A 21,901-nucleotide genomic window follows, 5' to 3' on the forward strand; every position below is an offset into this window, starting at 1 on the left:
TACTGCCCACTTCCCTCACCTCTGATAACACACCCATCATTTTGGTTGTCACCACTTCACAACTTTTTTACCAATAACTTCTGTCTCCACTGTTTTCCCCCACACTACTGTTAAATCACCTATCTTCCAAATTAGAGGGTTGTTCACACAAATTGTTCCAGGTTTGGTTCATCTCTGGAAATTGATTATGTGGCGGTCTTGGATTTTCATACACTTAAGGCCAGACGGGACCAACTAGACTGACCTCCTGTGTATCACAGGCCATTACATTCCCATTTTTTGTAAAACCTGATAAACGGGGGTTTTGTTTTGAAAACCAAGCCATTGGCAGTGCAGTCCCTCTAGACCTACCCTGACTCATACATTTGCAGTTTTGAATAAATGATTTCAGTTGTAGCCCATCACTTCTAAAAAGTGAGACCCTGCCTTATGTTGGAAGGTCCTCTCCTGAAATCAAATGCAAATTCACAAGTCCCTAATGCAAGTCCAGGGAAGCATTTTGCTGTGCTGTGACCAGTACTGGATAGTGAAGAAAGTGATCCAGAAATGGAACTTGCTCTACAACCTGAGGAACAAAAAGGATGAAGCATGAGGCGTTAGATCCCTGCCTCATGCTATATTATTATAGGACAGAGTCTTCTGTTTTGGCACTATTTTCTCTCCTCTCTGTCTCTTTCTTCTTCCTGTTGCTCCTGAATGTTGAGAAATTCCCTCCAATCCTCCACTTTTTAGTGTGCTTTCCCTCTGCCAAGTCACAACATGAAAACAAATCTCCCCTCCTCTTTCCATTGAACGAGTTGTCCTGAAGCAGTGATGTGTGAAAATAAACTGGGTGCAGTCTGAGTTTTGAGAAGACAGAGATTCCGTGATTGTCTGGGAAGGTTATTTCTGTGTTCTCTCTTTCTGTGCACAATGCCTGCTTTTAAGCTTAAGAGATTTTTCTGCTTTCAGGGCTCATAAGCATATTTACTGGTGTCCACAGGTATAAGCTATAATACCAGATCAGAGCTCTGGATATGTTCGCTAATAGCAGAGTCTGAATAGTGAACCTTTTATTCCAAAGCTTTGCATACCAGCTAAGTATTGCAAGGTCATTCAGAGAAACTCCTTCTGAGTCTTCTGGGATAGTCAGTCTGAAAACAGAATCCATTAGTGGGGCACACTGAATTGAGAGCTTCAACTCAATTGCAGTTCTTAACCCAAGGCACAGGAACTGAACTGCAGGGCTTAACAGCAATAAGCTGTCTATAGCAGCATTTTTATTTTTTTTTACCATCTTCAACTTCTATCTCAGGCAACTACAATTATGTCCTTTATTGGCTTTCTTTTCAAATCAGTGCATTTGTGCTTCAGATACATATTATATTTCTGCCTGACACAAGAAATACATATGTGCAACTATCAGGATATAGTTATATACATATTCAGGAATAACAAAAGGGCCAAATTTTCAACTGGTGGAAATTAACCCAGCTTCATTGACATGGATATAATGTGGTCCCACTGCCAAATAATTGCAGATAACTGAGGCTTGAAAGTTAAGCTGCTGGTTGGAGGAGAAATCAGTGACACAGAGTATGGGTCTATTCTAAGTGTTACTTGTTTTATTTACATATGTATCAATCCTGGAACACAGGTAGTCAAATAGCATGTAGGGCAATTCCTTCTTTCAGGAATCTCATTCCAACACAAATGCCTGGTCCCCAGGATGCAACTCTATCTCTAATTGGAGTCAATTTTTAAGGCACAGGCACAGAGCAAACTCTCCTGCTACTCACACAGCTCCATCTACTTAGAACCCTGCATAACAAAACTGAGACCAATACACAGCATATCTCCCCAAGACTGAACATTTGCTCGCATGGTGAAAAACCTGGAAGACTAGGTGTAGCAGTACCAGCCATAACAATAATTATATGTTAATTATGGACAGGTTGGGCAAAAATTGTTTTAAAGCAGTTAGTGAAAAATATAGTAGACAATGTTACCTTTACTCTCTTGTTTTATCACAGACATGTTGGGTGATAACAGTATTATATATATATATATATATATATATGCATTGTCACAAGTGTCATGTGACCCTAGAGAAGCTGTCATAGATGTTAATGTAATACAAATGAGACGTCTTATCTGCAAATTAACCAGGTGTGGTCTGTAGAAATATGCACTGATTACTTGAAGACACATCATAATAATTGTTTCTACTGTCGTAGCACCTGAATATATGGAGATATACCTATCTACACTGAAGAGACTACAATGTAAATAGACATAATAGGCAAAAGGTGATGGAAAAAGTTAGCAAAGGTGCTGCTAGCTCTATTGGCTTTTGGTGGTGGTGGGTTGTTTGCAACATATTAAGGGAGTTGAGCTAGGATGAGTTAATAGAGTCAGGGAGCAGGACTAGGAAGAAAGAGCCAGGGAAGTGACCTAGGGACATGCAGAAAATGTAGTACTGATAGGAGCAAGGACAGCAGGGAGAGTGATGCCGGCAGTGGAGGGGGAGATGAGAACAAACAACTAATATCAGAGAAGAGAGTGTACAGCATTGTATAATATACTGCACCAAACGCCCAACTATACAATTTTGTATAACAATGCTGCAGCTGTTAAAATGTGTCCTTACCAGTGCACAATATCACACTTAACATCTGTGTCCAGGTGCCTACTTCTGTGTCTGATATGGACATTTACTTGTAAATAAGCAGGTCAAACACAGAGGCCCCATTCCTCTGCTGCCGTGCACTTTGTCTGGGTGTAAATGACTACATTGGCTGCAAAGCAGTGAGGAACTGGGCCCAAATAGTTTTAAAAACATTGATACTGGATGAGGTACCTGGGATAGGCTAATACAGAATGGGTATGTTATGTTTAAAAATGATGAAGTGTCACAAGGCCAAAATGAACCATCATATGGGCTGTGTGTGGTTTGGGGAGGCCGGTATTTGGAAGGGATGAGTTGGCAGTTTTACTGCAGGGCTACCGAAGAGCATAATGTATAGAAGGGAGTGTGATAGAACCCAAGTGCTATTTTTCCCAGTTGTGACTCTGGGCACGTTCTTTAATCTGTCAGTGTCCTTGATTCCCCATATTAGAACTGAGGATAATGATACTCTCCTTTGTAAAGTGTGTTGAGGACATCGGATGAGAGTGCAGTTATTTTAGCATCCACATTGAGAGAGACAACTTGGCGACAATGTCTGCTACCATCACCTCTGTACTGATGCATGCCCGGCAGAAGTAAAAGCCATTGCTATCTCATGTTCTTGAGACATTTATAAACAGTCCTGCCAACTTCTGGTTTCCTGGGGGAATGGTTGGCCGTGAATCTTTATGACTTACATGAATACTAAGGTACAGAGGTTTTGTAAAATCTGCTTCTTTCCTTCTCCAGCAGAGCTAATGGAGGATCTGCCTCAGTGATATGAAAGACAATTCTGGATGTAATGCCTTTTCACCTCCAGCTCTGCCTTCCGGCACTTTCCATCCAAAGCAATCTAATAGCTGTAATTTGGGAAGCCATGCTTTCAGTTTCCAATTCCTCTGCTGACTGACCTCTTTTGGAGTCTAGGTCATTCTTCTAATGGTGATTCACCTTTTGTCACTCTGAGGAATAGGTTTTCTACTTCAGACATTTAAAGTAGGGTTAAAATGACACCTTCTTTTCTCTTTAGTGTATACGTGTGATGGGAGAGCTGCATCAGTGAGACTGGTCAGTGACCTGTAGCACAGGGTCCCTCTCCTTCAGAGGAGCTAGGGTGACCAGACAGCAAGTGTGAAAAATCGGGACGGGGATTGGGGGTAATAGGAGCCTATATAAAACAACGCCCCAAATATTGGGACTGTCCTTATAAAATCAGGACATCTGGTCACCCTAAGAGGAGCATTTCATTTTGGGGGTAGGGGGAAAGTCAGAATGAAGGAGACGTGTTCAATGTCTTGGGGGATACCTTCAACTTCTTGAGTCTCTCTTGTCTTATAAGAGCATCACTCCATGCTGTACCTTGACCCTTGCTGGAGTAGAACATTTGCATTGCTTCTTAGAGCAGAAATCCCTCCGATTACTGTAATAATAAACTGTAAATTAGAGTCAGAAACTTACTAGGCTCTGGGGCAACTCCTGTCTCCACCAGGTTTGCTGTAGGCTTGCCAGTGCAGCGTTCCTCAATGGGGGTGGGGTCAAACAGCTCTTCCAAGTAGGGACCAAGAATTTGTTGTTGATCCTGATGCACAGCCTGCTCTGAGGCTGGTTTCATAAACAGAGTCTCTTCATGCTCCTCTCACAGAGCCTGCTGCTGGCTCCCCCATCAGTTCCCATGCTGGATTCAGGGCTAGCAGGGCACCATGAACCATGTTGGCTCTGTGCTGGATGCAGTGCCCAGCATCCAGTCAAACTCGAGTCACCTGAGATGCGGTTCTTGTCCCTGGTCTTTCCGGTACTTCCTTTTCAGCCTCTTCATACGCTCCCTCCACTGTTCACCTGTTTGGAAAATCTGCAAAGCTTCCAGCTTTTTAGCTATCTGCTAGTTTGCATGGTCATTCTTGGTGCTTTTGCTGAAGTCCACAGGTTCATCAGATTTGCACCAGAGATTCACCAAAATTTGACTGTGCTCCCGAGACCATGAAGCAGCTGGCTTCACCAAAGGTTTGCTCAGTTCGGTCTCCATTGCAAGCCCAGGAGGCTTGCCGATGGTGTGCTTGCAGCTCGGTGATAGTTAACAATGGGTTAACGCTGACCCACTGAGCTGCTGCTGTACGCCAAGAGGGGGTGGCTTCCATTTTCATCTGAGTCGGCTGGAGATTGTTGGGATAAAGAGGACTAAGGAAGTTGGCCCATGGAATTGTGGGATGTTTCTGGTGGCCTGCCAGGACACAAGTCAAGCGGGGCTGTGTCTATGCTGCAAAGCAAGAGGGCTTGGACCCTAGGTCCCGGCTTGACTGGTGCTTGGCCCCTGCAGCCCTGCAAGGTCCTGGCATCCTGGGTCTGAGCCCTGGGTTAGTGCAATTTCAATGTAGACACAAGAGAGATTAGGCGTAAACCAAAATTTAAGCCTGGGCTTATGTTGCATTGTAAACATACGCTTAGTGTCCAGAAATTGTTCTCTATTGGCTGGGAAAATGATGGCGCTCATGTGATTCTGAAGCTAGGATGGGTCTAGTCCCCATGTAAAGCACCTAGAACAATGAGGTCCTGGTCCATGACTAGGCTCTCCTAGGAACTGCACTAATAGAAATAATAATTAATACTCCTGGAATCTTTGCAGTGAGTTTGAATTCAGATCCCTTGTAACTTCTTCATATTTGATGGCATTGTGAATTGATTCCCCACTTGAATTAATTAATGCATTGCAATTATCTTAGTCTGATTTTTTTTAAATATTAGGGACATAATGAAGTGTGTGTGTGTGTGTGCGTGCGTGTGTGTGTGAAACCCAATTAAAGAGTAATTGTACCTTTCATGAGTGCCACAACCTGGAATTATTGAATTTCTGCAGAAGAGCTTTTATAATTAAAACCCAAAGTGGGTTTGATTACATCCATGGTGTCTGGATTCCATCTGAAATTTCACTCATTAATGTGTAGTGTGTTCTTGAAATCTTGCATTATTTTTTAAGAAATGAAATTCAAGATGGCTGTGTTTATGGAATCAGCATCTGTTCTGTACAGCTGATTATTCAGTTTTTAAGAGGTTGTTCATCATTTTCATGAGAACCCAAAGAGCTGGCATTTCTACGAACACAGGTGTCCAAAGCAGCCAGCCAAAACAGGAGGATATATCATGGCAGACAGATATTTTTTATAATCATTTTTAATGCTGAAAGTATCTAGTATATCATGCTTGAAGCCTCACTCCTCCATCACAGGAACATGTTATATGCTTGATAAAGTGACGGTGTCTTAACTAAATTCCAGCCTATCCCATCTGTTCAAAATTCTCCAGGAGTTACTGTGTGTGGTAGGTTTTGGCAAACATGTTATAAAAGGTTTAGCATTTTAATTGTTGGCTGATTGCTTTTATGTTGAACAACTCCCGTGCACAACAGTATGTAAGTTGCAATGATCTTTACTGTGTGATTCATTAAATCCTATAAAGCATGTCTTACTGCAACATTTGGAAGATAATACCCTAGAAACGTTAGTGTTTACATTAAAAACAGCAGAGCATTGCCAGAAATATACTGGCACTGCATTTGACAAACACATAGCTTGCCTGTCTTGGCAGGGCACATTCTCTCAGCTGTGATTTGGCTGACAGTTGCAGATGAAGCAGTGTCATATTGATGGGTTTCCATTGAAACTTGTACCTTGATCCTACAATCTGACCAGTGCAAGCAGATCCTTAAACCTGTTTGTATCCAGTGAAGTGAGTGGGCTAACACGTTTAAGGTTTCAGTTTGTATAGACCCCAAAGACTGGGATCAGCATAAAGTCTGGTTTGAGAATATTCTCTGGGGCGGAGACCATTTTACATTTTCTCATTAATTAAGAATTACATGTATCTGTTTGGAGGCAAGGTCTTGCTCAGATTATTCTGGGAGTAGGAGGTTGAGTCTGAATAGGTTAAATGATTATAGGGCATCATCCTTATTCAGACAAATCTCCCACTGACTTCAGTAGGAGTCTTGACTGAGTAAACTGCAGCCAAGAATTATTGTGCCAAAATTCTTAACAACCACATTTAATGAATTTTGCCTCTTTTATTATTTGCAACTTGTCCATGAGCAGATGGTGATTTGCCAGATAATTTCTGCAAATGATACTTGTGCAGATCATCTCTGAGCTGTTCATTGCAAGTATGTGATGTTACAGCTGTTTGAAGTGGACATGTAAGACACGTGGTATGTTTTTTTCCCCTGATTGGATGAGCCTAAGTTGTAGAAGCAGGTTCCCCAGATGAATGTTTGCAGTTACGAATTAAAAATTCACTTTGTGAATGTAGCTGCACCATAAGGTTGTGCAACCAAGTTAAGTTTTAGCAGGAGCTTTAAACCTTTATTTCGTAAACATCTCATTGAAATGGCAAAAACCAAAACCTAGAATGTAAAATTTGAGCACTATTTAAACGTTTTGATGAGAAATGAACTGATAAAGAGAATAACAGTTTGAAATTAACCCCCTTTAACAACCTTTCACTGGATTGTCTCACTTTTCTTTCTACTGCTTTTGCAGGTGTATCCCCCACTTGGAATTTGCTAGCTCATGGAAATTTGGACGTGGCTTCAGTCTAGGGACCTACCCTACGGACTACAACAATAATGGCTACCAGAGGCCTCTGGCATCATTTCCCAGCATGCTTGGAGTCAGGGGTGGGGAGAGAATGGACTAGAAACTTCTACTGAGGCCAATAATGAGGCTTCTGCATGGGGTGATATGGTCAAGTAGTTTGTTGGGACACTGATGAGCCCAAGCTGTTCAGCCCCTCAGTGGAAGGAAACAGCCTGATGCAGACTCCAAGAGACTGGTTTTAGGTTCAATTTTGAGCTTTGAGTTTGAGAACAGAGAGAGAAGCAGAACAGCTTGGGGAGTCTCTAATTAACTCCTTCTCTTCATAAAGGGGATCTTTCGACTGCTGTGTGATCTAGTGCACGGGCCAGGCAGTTCCAGGTCTGCAGAGGTCAGAGTGGCAGAGATCCAACCTAGAGCTGTCTACCAAGAACCAGCTGAGACCATCTCAGGACTGCAGCTCAGGGAGCCAGGAGGGGATGCAGCCCTACCCAGGGGCAAAGATACTGTAAGATATTGTGTTGATGTACTCTGTTGTTTCTTGTGTACTGGCTTGTATGTTTCTTGCCAGCACTGGTACCAGTATTCACTTTCCAACCCCCGGTGTCTCAGGCACCGTGAGGAGTTACCTTGGATGGAGGCACCAGGCGTCACAAAAAAGAACCCAGGACCCAAGCCATTCAAGGAGAGGGGAGAAGCCATTCCAAGTAGCAAGTGTCAGGGTGGAGGCTTTAGCCCCACCTTGAGGAGGGGCCCTCAAGCAATCTAAAACACCCCAGCACCTGTCCCCTGTCTACATTATTGCTCCTCATGGTGATTCCTAAAATATCAGTTATACATTGGTAGTGTTTGTCTACAGAGCATTGTCACAGGGGGAGTGGCCCTTTTAAGGTGAAATGTGGTCAACCACTCCTGTGCCATAATTAATTAGCTGCTTCCTAGCCTGAGTGGGTGGGACTAAGGAGGGTGAGGTGAGAGATGAATGAACACCTGGGCCTTATAAAATGACTGAAAGTGAGCTTAGCTGGGAGTTGACACCACAGGCAGCTGATTGTTCCTGTAGAGGGCTCTGAGCTGGGGTCTGTAGGGGAGAGGGTACTTCAGGGGAAATAGCTTGCAGCCAATGCTGTAGCCCAGAGCAGATAGACTCTCAAATGTAGCCCAGAAAAGGGATGGGAACAGGGCCCAGAAGGATGGCTGAAGAGACACCCTGAAGGACAAAAGAATCTTTTTGTTTATTTGGGACTTTTTAGTTTGGACTTTTGCTACCCTGTAAAGAGTTATGTTTGTTGTGTCTTCACTGCAGGGCTAAGCCACATCTCCAGCACAGACTGGTGTCTGAAAAGCAGAGGAGACCAACCTGGGGGAAGGAAACCAAGGCAGGGATTGCTAAATGTGCCATGTTTGACTAGCAAGGGATTCTATGGGTAGCCATGCCTGCCAAAAAGAATTTTATAACTTCATCCATAATGGAAACGATATGCGCCAACATGACCCTGAAAGTTGACAACAGTTCTGGTGAGGGATTAATGCCATTCATTTCTGGGGGCGGAAATGGGGGAACAGTTTTCTCCAAATGCCCCTCTAGCCTAGGGGGAAGCTTTAGGAGCTAAGAAAGAGGAGGCCAGGCATTCAAATCTCTTCTGACAGCTGTTTGAATTCCTATGCAGGATCTGTTGGCGATGGAAGTGAAAACCGAATGGAACACTGGAGCGTATGATCCACAGTGCTGTAGGTCAGAAGGCAGAGTGTAAGAGGCTGCTAAAGATTTGCTGAGGCACATCGCAGCCTCTTACACTCTTCAGAAGGGTCACCATAGTCAGGAGCAGCTTCAGCAGCGCGGTTTCTCCCTGATAGCCAGGCAGGTGCAGCTCCCTTTTCCTCTGGCTCTAGAGAGCTATGCACTGAGCTACATCAGCTTGTCTACAAAACTTGCAACCTTAATATTGACCTCAGCAGGGCTAAGGCAGAATAACTTCCCAAGTGCCAGGAATGTGTGACAGTCAGATGTACCGATACAATTGATATAAAAATAAATGAGGGTCACTGTTAAGGTTTTGTGTTGGAGGGCATGTCTGATGAACCTGGGGTATTGCTTTCGGGGATCTGTTGGCGATGGAAGTGAAAACCGAATGGAACACTGGAGCGTATGACCCACAGTGCTGTAGTGTAGGCAATATGAAGGTGGAAAGGAATGCACAAGTCTTTCCCCTTAATTTATTTCCCTGCTTTTAAACTTTTGGGTGGATGGAGTGTGTCCTGATGCGACTCTAACTGCCACGAAACATAGTTTCTATTTGCTAATTGCCTTGTATCTGCAGTGCTCCTCACGTCAGTAACCTTGGTTGTTAGAATATCTGAGGAGTGAAGATGATAAAAGGATATGAAAACAGTTGAATTTTCATGCTTGCTTACTTCTAGGTAGCAGGTTTTTAAGTGAAGTCATTTCCCCTGTGCATTCTACTTCTTCCATACTGATATTGTGAGGTAGGCTGTGCAAACCTTAATCATGTCAGTGAGCACCCACTCATCTGATAGCCCTGTGGACTTCAAAATAGTTTTATTAGAGAAGTGAACTACTATGCAAATATTTTCAGACAGTGCCTATAAGGATTGCCTCCTTAAAGCTCAATAACATTGATTATTTTGTTTCTCTATAATGGGGATAATGATGCTGACCTCCTTGTAAAATGCTTTGTGGTTACTGATGAAAAGCATTATATAAGAAGGAGGTGGTATTATTGGCATGATTATTGTTTATTATTAATAATAAAAAAGATCTCTTGATTCTAAATGTTTTTTTAAAGTGCAGCAAAGTGCAAGCCAATACTTTTCCTGGACACAACTAATAAGGGCAGCTATAAACTTGTGAGTTATTTGTTGCCTCAACACAAATTCAGTATTGTATCAAGCAAGATCAGAAGAAAGCAGGAACACAATGAGTGTTGACCTACTGATGCACTGTGGCTGTTTTCACGGCTGGTAAAATAAATTAGCTTTTATAATAGTTTACTTTCCAAAGTGACAGGGTGGAGAAATGTGGGCTGCAGACAGTAGAGAAGGTGGAGCTGGAGAAGGTGATAACTGGAGTTCAGATGAGGCGTTGAATGACTTGCTTAGTGGTCACACTGGTGAGACGTGCTGCAATCTACTAGAAAACTAAGGCTATGTCTACACAAGCACTTTTGTTGGTAAAACTTTTGTCGGTCAGGGGTGTGAAAAAAACACTCCCTGACCGACATAAGTTTCACCCACAAAAGCGCTGGTGTGGACAACGCTATGTGGCAGGAGAGGCTCTCCTACTGACATAGCTAATGCCGCTCATTGGGGGTGGTTTAATTATGCCAGCAGGAGAGCTCTCTCCCACTGGCAAAGAGCGGCTACCCGGGAGACCGTACAGCAGCACAGCGGTACTGCTACCGCTGTGCCATTGTAAGGTCTGTAGTGTAGACATAGCCCAAGGGAGTGTCCGCTTGGGAGATTTTCCCTGTTATAATGCTGTAGTTCTACCATTATCACTCCCCATTGTGGACACACTTAGTCTGGAGTAAGAAGGACTTTTTTTTTGGCTTAATTTAAACTGCTGGAAAAAGCCACTCTAATAGCTGAATAACAGCAGGTCTACACTTAAACCGTTGCATCAGCGCCGCTGCAGCACTTAAGTGAAGACGCTTCTGGCATAGTTAATCCACCTCCGCAAGAGGCAGTAGCTGTCGATGGGAGAAGCTACTCTGCCAACATAGTGCTGTCTACACCGGGGGTTAGGTTGGTACAACTACGTTGCTCAGGAGTGTGGATTTTTCACACCCCTGAGCAACACAGTAATCTCGATATAAGGGCTGGTCTACACTGGGGGGGGGGAATCGATCTAAGATACACAACTTCAGCTAAGAGTATAGCATAGCTGAAGTCGACGTATCTTAGATCGATTTACCTCGGGTCCTCACGGCACAGGATCGACGGCTGCGACTCCCCCGTCGACTCCGCTTCCGCCTCTCGCTCTGGTGGAGTTCCGGAGTCGACGGGGAGTGCGTTCGGGGATCGATTTATCACGTCTAGACAAGACGATCCCCGATAGATCGATTACTACCCGCCGATCCGGCGGGTAGTGAAGACGTACCCTTAGTCTGTAGTGTAGACCTGGCTTAAGTGTCTACATGGGATTTATACTACTATAATTATAGTGGTTTAAATTCACACCCTACCTTATACTGGTACAGTAGGACCACAAGGATACAAACACCAGAATTATGGATTGACGGTCAACCGAAATCCACGTGAAACCAGAAGTAACCAATCAGGCGGCAGCAGAGACACACACAAGAAAGAAAGAAAGAAAGAAAGAAAGACTGTACCGTGCCTGTATTGCATCTTAAGGTAGGAACATCTGGGCTGCCTGTCCCCCTCCCACCCTCCACATGGGGGGCAGCCATTTACAGCTAGGAGGTGAAGATGCTGGGGCTGTCAGCCCAAGGCAGCCAGAGCCAGCAGAGCAGTAGTGTGACCAAATGTCTCAATTTTATAGGGACAGTCTCAATATCTGGGGCTTTGTCTTATCTAGGCAACTATTACCCCCCACCCCTGTCCTGATTTTTCACACTTGCTGTCTGGGCACCCTAGGCAGGAGCAAGGCTGGGATTTGTTTTCACCCTCCGCCCCTGGCCAGAGAAAGCTGTTGGAGCTGGGAGGGAGCTCAGTTGCTGCTGAAGCCTGGTCTGGAGTGTCAGCTGCTGGATCTGGAGCCCGAACTGTGCTTTGTTCAGAGTTAGGAACATTTCAGAGTTACGGACAACCTCCATTCCTGAGCTGTCCGTAACTCTGAGGTTCTTCTGTATAATTGTCCTGTGTAGACAACCCTTTAACTCAGAGTTAACAAAGTTTTCTGTGGGGGTATTTCACAAGTCTCTTAGCGTCTCTGTTGTTAATTTTTTAAGAAGTGAGGAAAGTCAGCTTAGTGTGCAGGCAGTGAAGTCTGCCAATTAAAATGCTGATTCATATGGTTCCATTGAAAATTTGATTTAAGAAATTAAATTAAGTGATCAAACTAAAAGTCATTTTACATTGAAAAAAAAATGTTTTTTTTCAAACCAGACCAAACAGAAGATACCCATCTATTTAATCACTCCACTACTGATCTGCAAATGAATATGATCTTCCATTATCTGTAATGGTTTCACCTTATATGGCTTTAAATGTGAAGCTGCCTCTTACAAACCAAAACTGTAAGAGGTATTAACACACAAGACCTTACTTTATATCCTTTGTAAACCATCCAGTATGTACCGTGATCAGCTTACTTTCATTCTTCACTAAATTGTGCTGTGTTTCATTTCTGAGGCTGTAATCAGAAATTGCATCCATTGATGTCAAAGCTGATCTGCTAGGCCCTTTTGCACACCTGCAGAAGAAGCATGGGGATGAAGATTTTGTACGTAGTCTTTCTAGGTTTGGCACAAAAGTTGAAAATGTGGGAGATTTTTGTATGTGTCATTTAAAATGGGTGACGATATTGCTGTTCTGATTTCAAGGAAGTAATTACTGCAGGCTTTCTTTTTCAGGAAAAGAGAATCTACAGTTATTACTTCCTGGAAATCTGAATATCACCAGAGGCTGTGCTGGCTTCTTCATACTCCCAATGCACCTCAACGGTCAACACCACAGCAGCATGACTTCAGCCACCCCTAACCGGAGAGAGCAAAATGGTAGTGCATGGAAGGCTATATTGAGACAGATAATAAATTCATTTAACTTACAATCCAAGGCAGATTTGACTGTAGCATTTCAGGTTGGTGAAATCATTTGATCGTTTTGATCAGAGTTGGTTGGACATTTTTTGTCAAGTTATTTTTAGATGAAAGCTGGCTTTTTGACAAAATGGAAATTTGAACATGAATTTTCTTTCCATTTTGGGGGGTTTTGTAAAAACAAAACCAATAAACAAAAAATGTTAAAATCTTTAGAGTTCTTGAAAACTGAAAATTTTTTTGTTTTTTTTTTCAAAATATTCAGCAAAACTTGAAAAATTATGCAAAAAAGTGTCTTGAAACTTCTCATGGACAATAAACCAGCTTTTGACCAGCTCTAGATCTGATGTGTGCTGCAGGCAGGCGGTAGAGGAGGAGGGATCCTCCTGCCTTCCAGTCTGTGGAGCTGCCACTATAGGCTTCACTGCGGGATTCTGGGAGATGTAAGGCTGACTTGACATGAGTAATTGAACACAGTGAGGCCTCATTTTTTGGCAGACAGGATTAGGATCAGCAGGCTGGAAGCAGAATGTCTGTACTAGCTAAGATAAGGGGGAACACCCAGGGAACTATTTACAATGAACAAGATAACAATAGATAAGATAAGCGTGGAACATAAGATGAGGTGAAGAGTAAGTCATGCATGGACAATGCGTGCTGTATAGGAATTGATTTCTACAAAGTGACCAAGCCAATCCCAAAACGTGTAACGCAATGTGTAAATGTATATAAAGGAAAAGGTTTGCTATGGATCTCTGGATGTGTGGTATGCCCTATACCCATCCTCTACACTTGAATCAGATCAACTCAGCATAGCTTTGCTGTATGCCAGATAAAGGAACCTGAGTGACAAGACTGAATGCTTGGGGAACGGAGTGGAAGTGCTCTTGGGGGAGCCTCAACAGGAGAATCTGCACAACTTCCGATCCTTCCATCCCATCGATCTTAACAGCTCCCCCTCCCGTTCTTTCAAACTGCCAGCGTAGTGGCACACAGGAGTTCCCACATACCTGAACGGGTCCCCGCTGCCCAAGGGGTGCAGCCCCTCTTTATGACTCTGTGGAATCCTGCCTACATCCATCTCCCCTTTGGGCAATGGAATTTTCTAACCAAAGTCCTTTATAGACATTACAGCCGAGCAAATAATTCACAACCATTAATTTATTTGGAGCTTGTCTATACAAACCTTATTCATAAAGATGAATACTTACTGATGCAATTAGCTCCTTTGAACCCAGGGTATCGTCCAAGTGAGTACTGCTGAGCTGGGTGACTGAGGGCTCTGCTGGAAGAACTATTTGCTTCTATTTCTCCTCGTGGAATGTGCAGACAGTCTTTCTTTTCACTATTTGAAATTGTGTAATGAAACATTTTGCAAGTTTATGATTACTCTGGCTTACTATTTGAAGTTTTTGCTGCATTGCATAGTTGGTGGTGGCATGTGTCACATGGATGAGCATAATTTATAATCCAGGCTCTGGTGCAAATGTTGCAGAAAGTAGATTTAAAATTTTCAGTGTGTGTAACCTGAACATTTGATTCCCACTAACATTTGTGCTCGGAAATCTCTGTGGGTTAGAGAGTGACTTGGGCAGGGTTCTCAGGCAGGGATACAAGGGGGGTGGTCAAGGTCACCCCCTTATGTCCCTATAAGGGCTACCTGAACCCTGAGACCAGGCACAAGGAGAAGGGGACTGTGAACCTGCTGCTCCTTCGTTCTGGAGCACATGTGTTGGGAGTGGGTGGGGAGAGACGGACTTTGGGTGAAGCCTTAGTTCTGCCTTCGTAGGTCAGCAAAGTGAGGCTAGTAGTCTTACTGCTGATGTAGGCTAGGAGCAAATTACTGCCCCTCTGGAGCAAGTGGGGAGAAGAGAGGGAACTGTGTGTCACTGTGGCTCCGTGCTATGGCCTTAGTGCAGAACTGTGGGCGCCATGGATGCTATGTACTTAGTGCAGAACTGTGTCCTCTTTGTGCTCTGTCCCTGGGATACAATCTAGGCCCGTCACATTAATGGGTTTAGGTCAGAGGTGGGCAAACTGCGGCCCACATCTGGCCTGCGGGACCGTCCTGCCCAGCCCCCGAGCTCCTGGCCCGGGAGGCTCACCCCCAGCCCCTCCCCTACTGTCCCCCCTCTCCCGCAACCTCAGCTCACTCGCTCCGCCGCTGGCATAATGCTCTGGGCGGCGGGGCTGTGAGCTCCTGGGGCAGCGCAGCTGCAGAGCCCGGCCTGACCCGGTGCTCTGTGCTGCGTGGTGGCGGTGTGGCCGGGCTCCAGCCCGGCAGCGCGGCTGTAGCGCCGCCAGCCACTGGTGCTCCAGGCAGTGCGGTAAGGGGGCAGGGGGCAGGGGGGGGTTGGATAAAGGGCAGGGGGAGTTCGGGGCGGTGGTCAGGGATCGGGGGTGTGGATAGGGATAGTTGGTGGGGAACAGGGAGTTGAATGGGGGCAGGGGTCCCGGGTGGAGCAGTCAGGAAGGAGGGTGTGGGGTTCCATGCGGAGCAGATAAAGCACACGACCAATGTGGTTGCAAGCTGAATCCGAATTCTGTTTATTGCAAGCTTTCTTTTATAGTTTTTTCTCAACATTACATAACACAATTAGGCTATAACAACACATCTACGGATTGGACAAGAAGGAGAATCATGTGTTTATCACATGTATAGCCCCACACCGATTGGTTCAACCGTTCCTTACATATGGCCATGATTTGTTTACCTCATCTTATATAATCCTAGACCACCAGGGGGCCTTACATAAGGCCATGATCATCTTATATAATCCTAGACCACCAGGGGGTCTTACATAAGGCCATGATCATCTTATATAATCCTAGACCACCAGGGGGCCTTACATAAGGCCATGATTTGTTTACCTGGCAAGTGTCCCATCGTGACCCTTACCTCCTCATGGAACTTTTCATTAGGTTGGTGTAGGGATGATACATCCCCACACCTCCCCCCTTTTCCTTAAATAAGGAAACGTAATATTACGTAAATGCCCACGAAAACCATTGGGGTGTAAATAAGGATAGCCAATAAGACATGTGCTAAAGGGATCCGATGGGGTGGCCATGGACAAGCAAAAAGGGCTTCTTGGTCAGTCTGGTTTGCCCAGGTGACCCAAACATTTTGTTGTGGGTTAACAAAAGGTACAGAGTTTGGACATACAAAGACCCCTGCTCCTATAATAAGGAGTCCGAACAAACAGAAGCACAGCATTATTAGGTGTTTAGGCTGTGACAAACAACAAGTGCAGGTCCGGTGTTGCGGGGTCCTGTGGATCCGGTGTCACTACTGGATAAGCCTCGGGCGCAAATTCCCCCTCTATATGGGCTTCCCTAATAAGTCCGTGCCAACGCCTTACGGGGTCCGGGGGGCCCGAGCCGCCCGGGATATTGTCCGAAGCATGTCGCAGGGTGGAAACCTCGGATGAGTATGCCGGAGGCTTTGGAGCAAACGGGTTGGCGACATCCAGTGGCCGGTGCGTGGACACGTTATCCCGTCCAGTGCACCCAATCGCGCAGCCCCACAAACCACAACGAGGACAGGGGGTAGCTACATCATCCGCCGGAGGGATCTTATCCGGTGTTTTTTTCCTATATGTCCTTTTAAAGTTAGATAAGCCTGGCTCCGCCATTCTTTCCAACCTATTCCGCAACTGCTTACCCTGCCCCGGGAACTCTGCCCGGAACTCTGGGGTACAAACATTATTGGTGACAGGAAAGCCGGGCTGGTTCAGGGCTCGCAATGTGTGGGACTGCGGGGGATGGCTCTCACCGGCCAAATGGGACAACTGATTCAGCATGTCCTGTAGCTGAAGGCCCTGTTTGTACATTTCCGCCCGAAATTCTTGTAACTTATCCCCTTCTGGGCTCGAGACCTCCATTTTATCCGCGGGGTCATCCGGTAACGGGACGATACTAGGATCAGCTTCGGATGCACTGGGGATGAGTGGTATGATAGTGTCCTCACCCCCAAAGAACTTACGGGCTCCCACTGGCAACACATAAGGCGGCTCCTCTTTTGGCCGAAAGAGGTTATTAATGGCCGACTGGACCTCGGCTTCTGCCGCAAGCGTCTCTATCAGTTTCTTAGATTTGCACCATATTTGGCTCAATGACATGGCCTTCTTGTTGCCATGAGAGACCGACTCCCAGAGGTCAGAGCCTAGACTTTCCCAGACTGCCTTATCAAAGACAGTATCAGGAGTAACAAAAAACCCGCGTCTCTGCCCCCATTTCAACAAACGGGACAACGCGTCAGAGGGAAGCTTCTCTCCCCGCTTTTCAGCGATGCGTAATAAAAAATCATGCACCGTCTCCTCCTCTGCAGACAAAGCAGAGCCCATTTTATCAAATGCAGCCGCTCACCTGTGAGCTCACGAACGTCTCTCTCGGACGACCAGGAGCCGGTATCCTCCGGTACCTCCTGCTGCGGCTGCCACCTCCGCCTTTTCTCACCGAACGCTTCAGTCGGCTGTGAGCTCACGAACGTCTCTCTTGGACGACCAGGAGCCGGTATCCTCCGGTACCTCCTGCCGCGGCTGCCACCTCCGCCTTTTCTCACCGAACGCTTCAGTCAGCTGCCTCGATGTCCAAGCCGAATCACGTCGGGGTCACCATTTGTGGGGTTCCATGCGGAGCAGATAAAGCACACGACCAATGTGGTTGCAAGCTGAATCCGAATTCTGTTTATTGCAAGCTTTCTTTTATAGTTTTTTCTCAACATTACATAACACAATTAGGCTATAACAACACATCTACGGATTGGACAAGAAGGAGAATCATGTGTTTATCACATGTATAGCCCCACACCGATTGGTTCAACCGTTCCTTACATAAGGCCATGATTTGTTTACCTCATCTTATATAATTCTAGACCACCAGGGGGCCTTACATAAGGCCATGATCATCTTATATAATCCTAGACCACCAGGGGGCCTTACATAAGGCCATGATTTGTTTACCTGGCAAGTGTCCCATCGTGACCCTTACCTCCTCATGGAACTTTTCATTAGGTTGGTGTAGGGATGATACATCCCCACAGGAGGGGGGGTTGGATGGGGCGGCAGGGGGCAATCAGGGGCAGGGGTTCTGGGGGTGATCAGGGGACAGGGAGAAGGGGTGGTTGGATGGGGCGGGGGTCCGGGGGGGGGTCTGTCAGGAATGAGGGGAAGGGTTGGATGGGGCAGCAGGGGTCCGGGGGCAGTCAGGGGACAGGGAGTGGGGGTGTGTGGATGGGGTAGGGGTCCCAGAAGGGCCATCAGGGAACAGGGGGGGTTGGATGGGGCAGGAGTCCCGGGGGGGGGGCAGATAGGAGGTGGGGGCTGGGCCACAACCCCCTCCCCTAACCAGCCCTCCATACAATTTACGAAACCCGATGCGGCCCTCAGGCCAAAAAGTTTGCCCGCCCCTGGTTTAGGTCATGGAAAGTGAACACAAAAAGGGACACTCATACAACTTCAAAGACTGAGGATAAACGTTCAAACTAGCCATCTTAGAAAACATGTTGTGATAGTAGTTAACACAAAATGCAACTTTGATTTGAGATCTAGTGAATGAGCTGACTTTGATAGCATTTCGATAGTTGAGCTGTGTTTTATTTATTTATGTATTTGGTCCATTCCTGCATGCCTTTGAGAAGAGCAATACAATTGGCAAATCCCTAGCATGTGGGAACAGATGTGGTGTAAATGGAACTGCCTGGGATGTTGGTTAAATCCAAAAAGAATTTCGTGAGCTGTACAAAATGTCATTCATCAGAAGTTGAGCAGATTAACTGTGCAGTGCGACACTGAACACAGTGACATCGGTAGATAAAAAGTGACAAATGATATTATTCATGCTCTGTGATTCATTGGGAACAACTCAGAAGCCCTGGATTTTTTTTTCCAACCCAAAACTAATTGTTCAGGGCAGCCCAAAGAATGAAAATAAAAAGAACAAACACTAACACTGCAACTGTTACATTTTATCATACATAAAATGTAATTTATCTCCTATTAAATGTTTTTCTTGGTACTACCAATCATCTTTGGAAAATGCTGTCTTTAAACGGTTCATCGGACACATATCAAACATTTTTATGGTTATTAGTAAATGGAATTAGATCACTCTGGAATAGCTTTATTATGCAACTATAATGCACATTATGTAAGACACAGGTTGCTATAGTTAAGGCTGCATTACAGCGTCTAATCCAACCCTCTGTTTTCATTGGCTTTTCACTGACTGAACTATTCCATGCTTGTTCTGCATCCAAATGGGAGTTAGGTGCTGGGTGCTTTTGAAAATCCCATTTTAATGCCTTTAAAAATCTGGCCTTAGGTGCCTAAGTCACTTTTGAAAATGAGTCTTAGGCCCCTAAGTTATTTGGAGATTTCTGAAAATTTTATCTGTAGAGCCAGATTCTGCCACCTTTACTCAGTGAGTAAGTAGCACCTTATGCCATGAGTAGTCCCACTGGAATCAACAGGACAGCTTGATTCAGCCCTCCATCACTATTCACAAAAGCACTAAACTGATGCATTGACTCCAGTGGGACTTACGCACATGCCTAAAGTTAAGCTTGGGCTCAAGTGCTTTGCTGAATAGAGATTGACTTAAGCCTGTGTTTTAGGCCATAGGAAAGTACTAATCAATGTGAGTAAGGGTTGCATAATTGGGCCCTTAGTGAGGATATAGTAGGGTTTTTGTAGCTAGGCCCATACCATACATTTACTGTGTGCCTAAGAACTACTGTAACTTAGTTGTATAATAAAGCCCTGATCAAAGCCCACGGAAAAGAGTCTATTGAATTCCTGTGAACTGCTTGGGTCCATGTTCCCAATGCTTCTGGGAAATACAAGGTCTGGTAAAAGGCATCTTCATCCTAGTTTCCCACCAAAATGCCTCCTTAGTCTCATGGTGGGCCTGATCTGATACACTGCCACCTGGTGCGGGCCATATTCAGCAACAATTATTAAAATAGACTAATATATACTATGTTGATAATTACTTACATTCACCCTCTGACTTACCTGAAGTTTCCTTTTCTTTGACTTACTCTTCAGCCAGTAGGTAAGTGCTCTTCAGTACCATTTCTGCTTGCCTGGACACATAGCAGCTTCCACCAGACTTATGCCTCTCCAGTGCCTCTTAACGGGGACCAAGTGCGAGGTGTTGCTGGATTGTTGCGCCAGTCTGGAGTTATGGGGGTCTGACTTGTAGAGCACACCAGTGTGTTGCGCTCTACCTCCTCCGTGTGGACTCTGCTGGTGTGCACTAAATGTTCCTTAGTGCTCATGGGTGTAGTGCTGGACTACATCAATGCACACTAGCAGGGTCTACATGGGGAGATAGAGTGCGGCACACTGGTGACCTCTACAAATCACAGCCCCTATTGTAGACTCCGGGGTCATGCAGATAAGCCCAAAGATTCACAGGAAGTCCATGGGCCAGGTGAAACTACTCCGTGGGCTGAATCTGGCCTGCAGGCTATATGTTTGACACCCCAGCTCTAGAGACATGTTCCACCTCTTCTACTAGCAGATTCTGCACTTCACCCTACCTAATGCGGAAAAACCTGACCTTACTGGTCTCAGCCTGACTGCCGTGGCTGGGAACGTTGCTATAAGACAAATCTGAGCGATATATTAATAGTAGATGTGATCAGATGTTTGGCTGCGTGTGTGTGTTCTCTCTGCATGCTGTACTGACTCTGGCCAGATAGCCCATACGGAAGCTCTGACTGAACTGCCCAATAAATCCACAGACTCGGTTTTCAGCGAAGGAACTTGCTCAGGTTTATTGCCGACGAAGCACGGTGCTAATGCCCCAGCTCAATGGTTTCAGGTACACTAACACGGGTATGCTCGTGACAATGGACCGGCTCAGTGAATGGCGGGACTTTCCATTCTCCCCTTGGCCAGACAGAGGCATTGCCTCTGAGATACATCTTTATACACAGATACAAACAAATTCCGTATTACCCCTCTGATGTAGTTAAGTGCCACCCTCTGACGTGGCTAACCACCACCCATTACCTTGTACCTGTTGGTTCGATCAAAACATTTTTATCCATCATGTTGTCATCCTGCCCTTATCTTTAGGATGGGTCAGTGCGTTTCTGTTATCTTTGAGGAATGTGCTGGTATCAAGGTGTTCTGGTACCACCTTTCTGGAATGTGTTTGCGTATATATTCTTATGCTTAGCACAACTTAGGAATGTGTGTTTCTGCAATATCAGCCCTGTTCTTGCCAGATTCTGTGAGCAGGGCCTGCCTCTTGCTCACAATTTAACTTTGCTTTATATTAGCAAGTTTTGACCATTACTTTAGCTCAGGTCTCATGCCTCATACCAGGCCTCTGATACAAGGGCTTATGTTTCAGGCCCTCTTCCTACTACAGTAGAGACATCAAATAATGTTTTAAACGGCAATTCAGTGTCCATCGCATGAGGATGCCACTTGTGACCCACAACTGTTGTAGTGTAGAGGAATAGGGTAGTATCCTTTTAAGTAGTTTGTGAGGCTTCTCCTGGTGCTTGCCATGTTCTATATTTTAGAAGCTGCCAGAAACCAGCCCGCACAGCAGCATGTATGTAGGTAGGCCTTGCAATGTGTGTATATTGTGTGGTATCAAAATGTGAACTTTCATCCTGATGCCCACCCCAAATCAATGCAGAAGAAGGAAAGAGAGAAGCTCTGTCTGGAGGAGAAAGGGAGCAGTGATCTGAAAGTTGCATCAACCTGTTCCCTGATGAATTGGACTGTTAGCTGCATCTGCTGACTTGTCATTCTTCGCCATACAGTCAGGGCTTAGAAACCTTCTCCCCTGCAGCTCCCTTTCTTCTCTGTCATTGTGCAGACAGCTCTTGACATCAGTATCTCTTTGGCCACTGGTGTGATTCCTTACCAAGGAAAGACTAAACAAAGGCAAGAAACTTGCCTGTA

The 21,901-nt window shown here is 45.2% G+C and overlaps 1 protein-coding gene across 1 annotated transcript; it reads right to left on the minus strand.

The window, feature by feature from the left end:
- Positions 1–15,494: 15,494 nt before the first annotated feature.
- On the minus strand, positions 15,495–18,018 carry LOC135981256 (uncharacterized). The gene is made up of 2 exons (XM_065582723.1): positions 17,936–18,018; positions 15,495–17,827 (listed from the first exon to the last, which is right to left on the minus strand). The coding sequence occupies exon 2, from the start codon at positions 17,315–17,317 to the stop codon at positions 16,199–16,201; it is 1,119 nt and encodes a 372-aa protein (XP_065438795.1). The 5' UTR covers positions 17,318–17,827; positions 17,936–18,018; the 3' UTR covers positions 15,495–16,198.
- Positions 18,019–21,901: the final 3,883 nt, after the last annotated feature.

Source organism: Chrysemys picta, chromosome 2 (assembly GCF_011386835.1).
Source record: "Chrysemys picta bellii isolate R12L10 chromosome 2, ASM1138683v2, whole genome shotgun sequence".
Classification (NCBI taxonomy): domain Eukaryota; kingdom Metazoa; phylum Chordata; order Testudines; family Emydidae; genus Chrysemys; species Chrysemys picta.

Excerpts from the sequence above, each read along its gene's own strand:
- LOC135981256 (XM_065582723.1), bottom strand. The coding sequence starts at position 17,317 with ATGGGCTCTGCTTTGTCTGCAGAGGAGGAGACGGTGCATGATTTTTTA.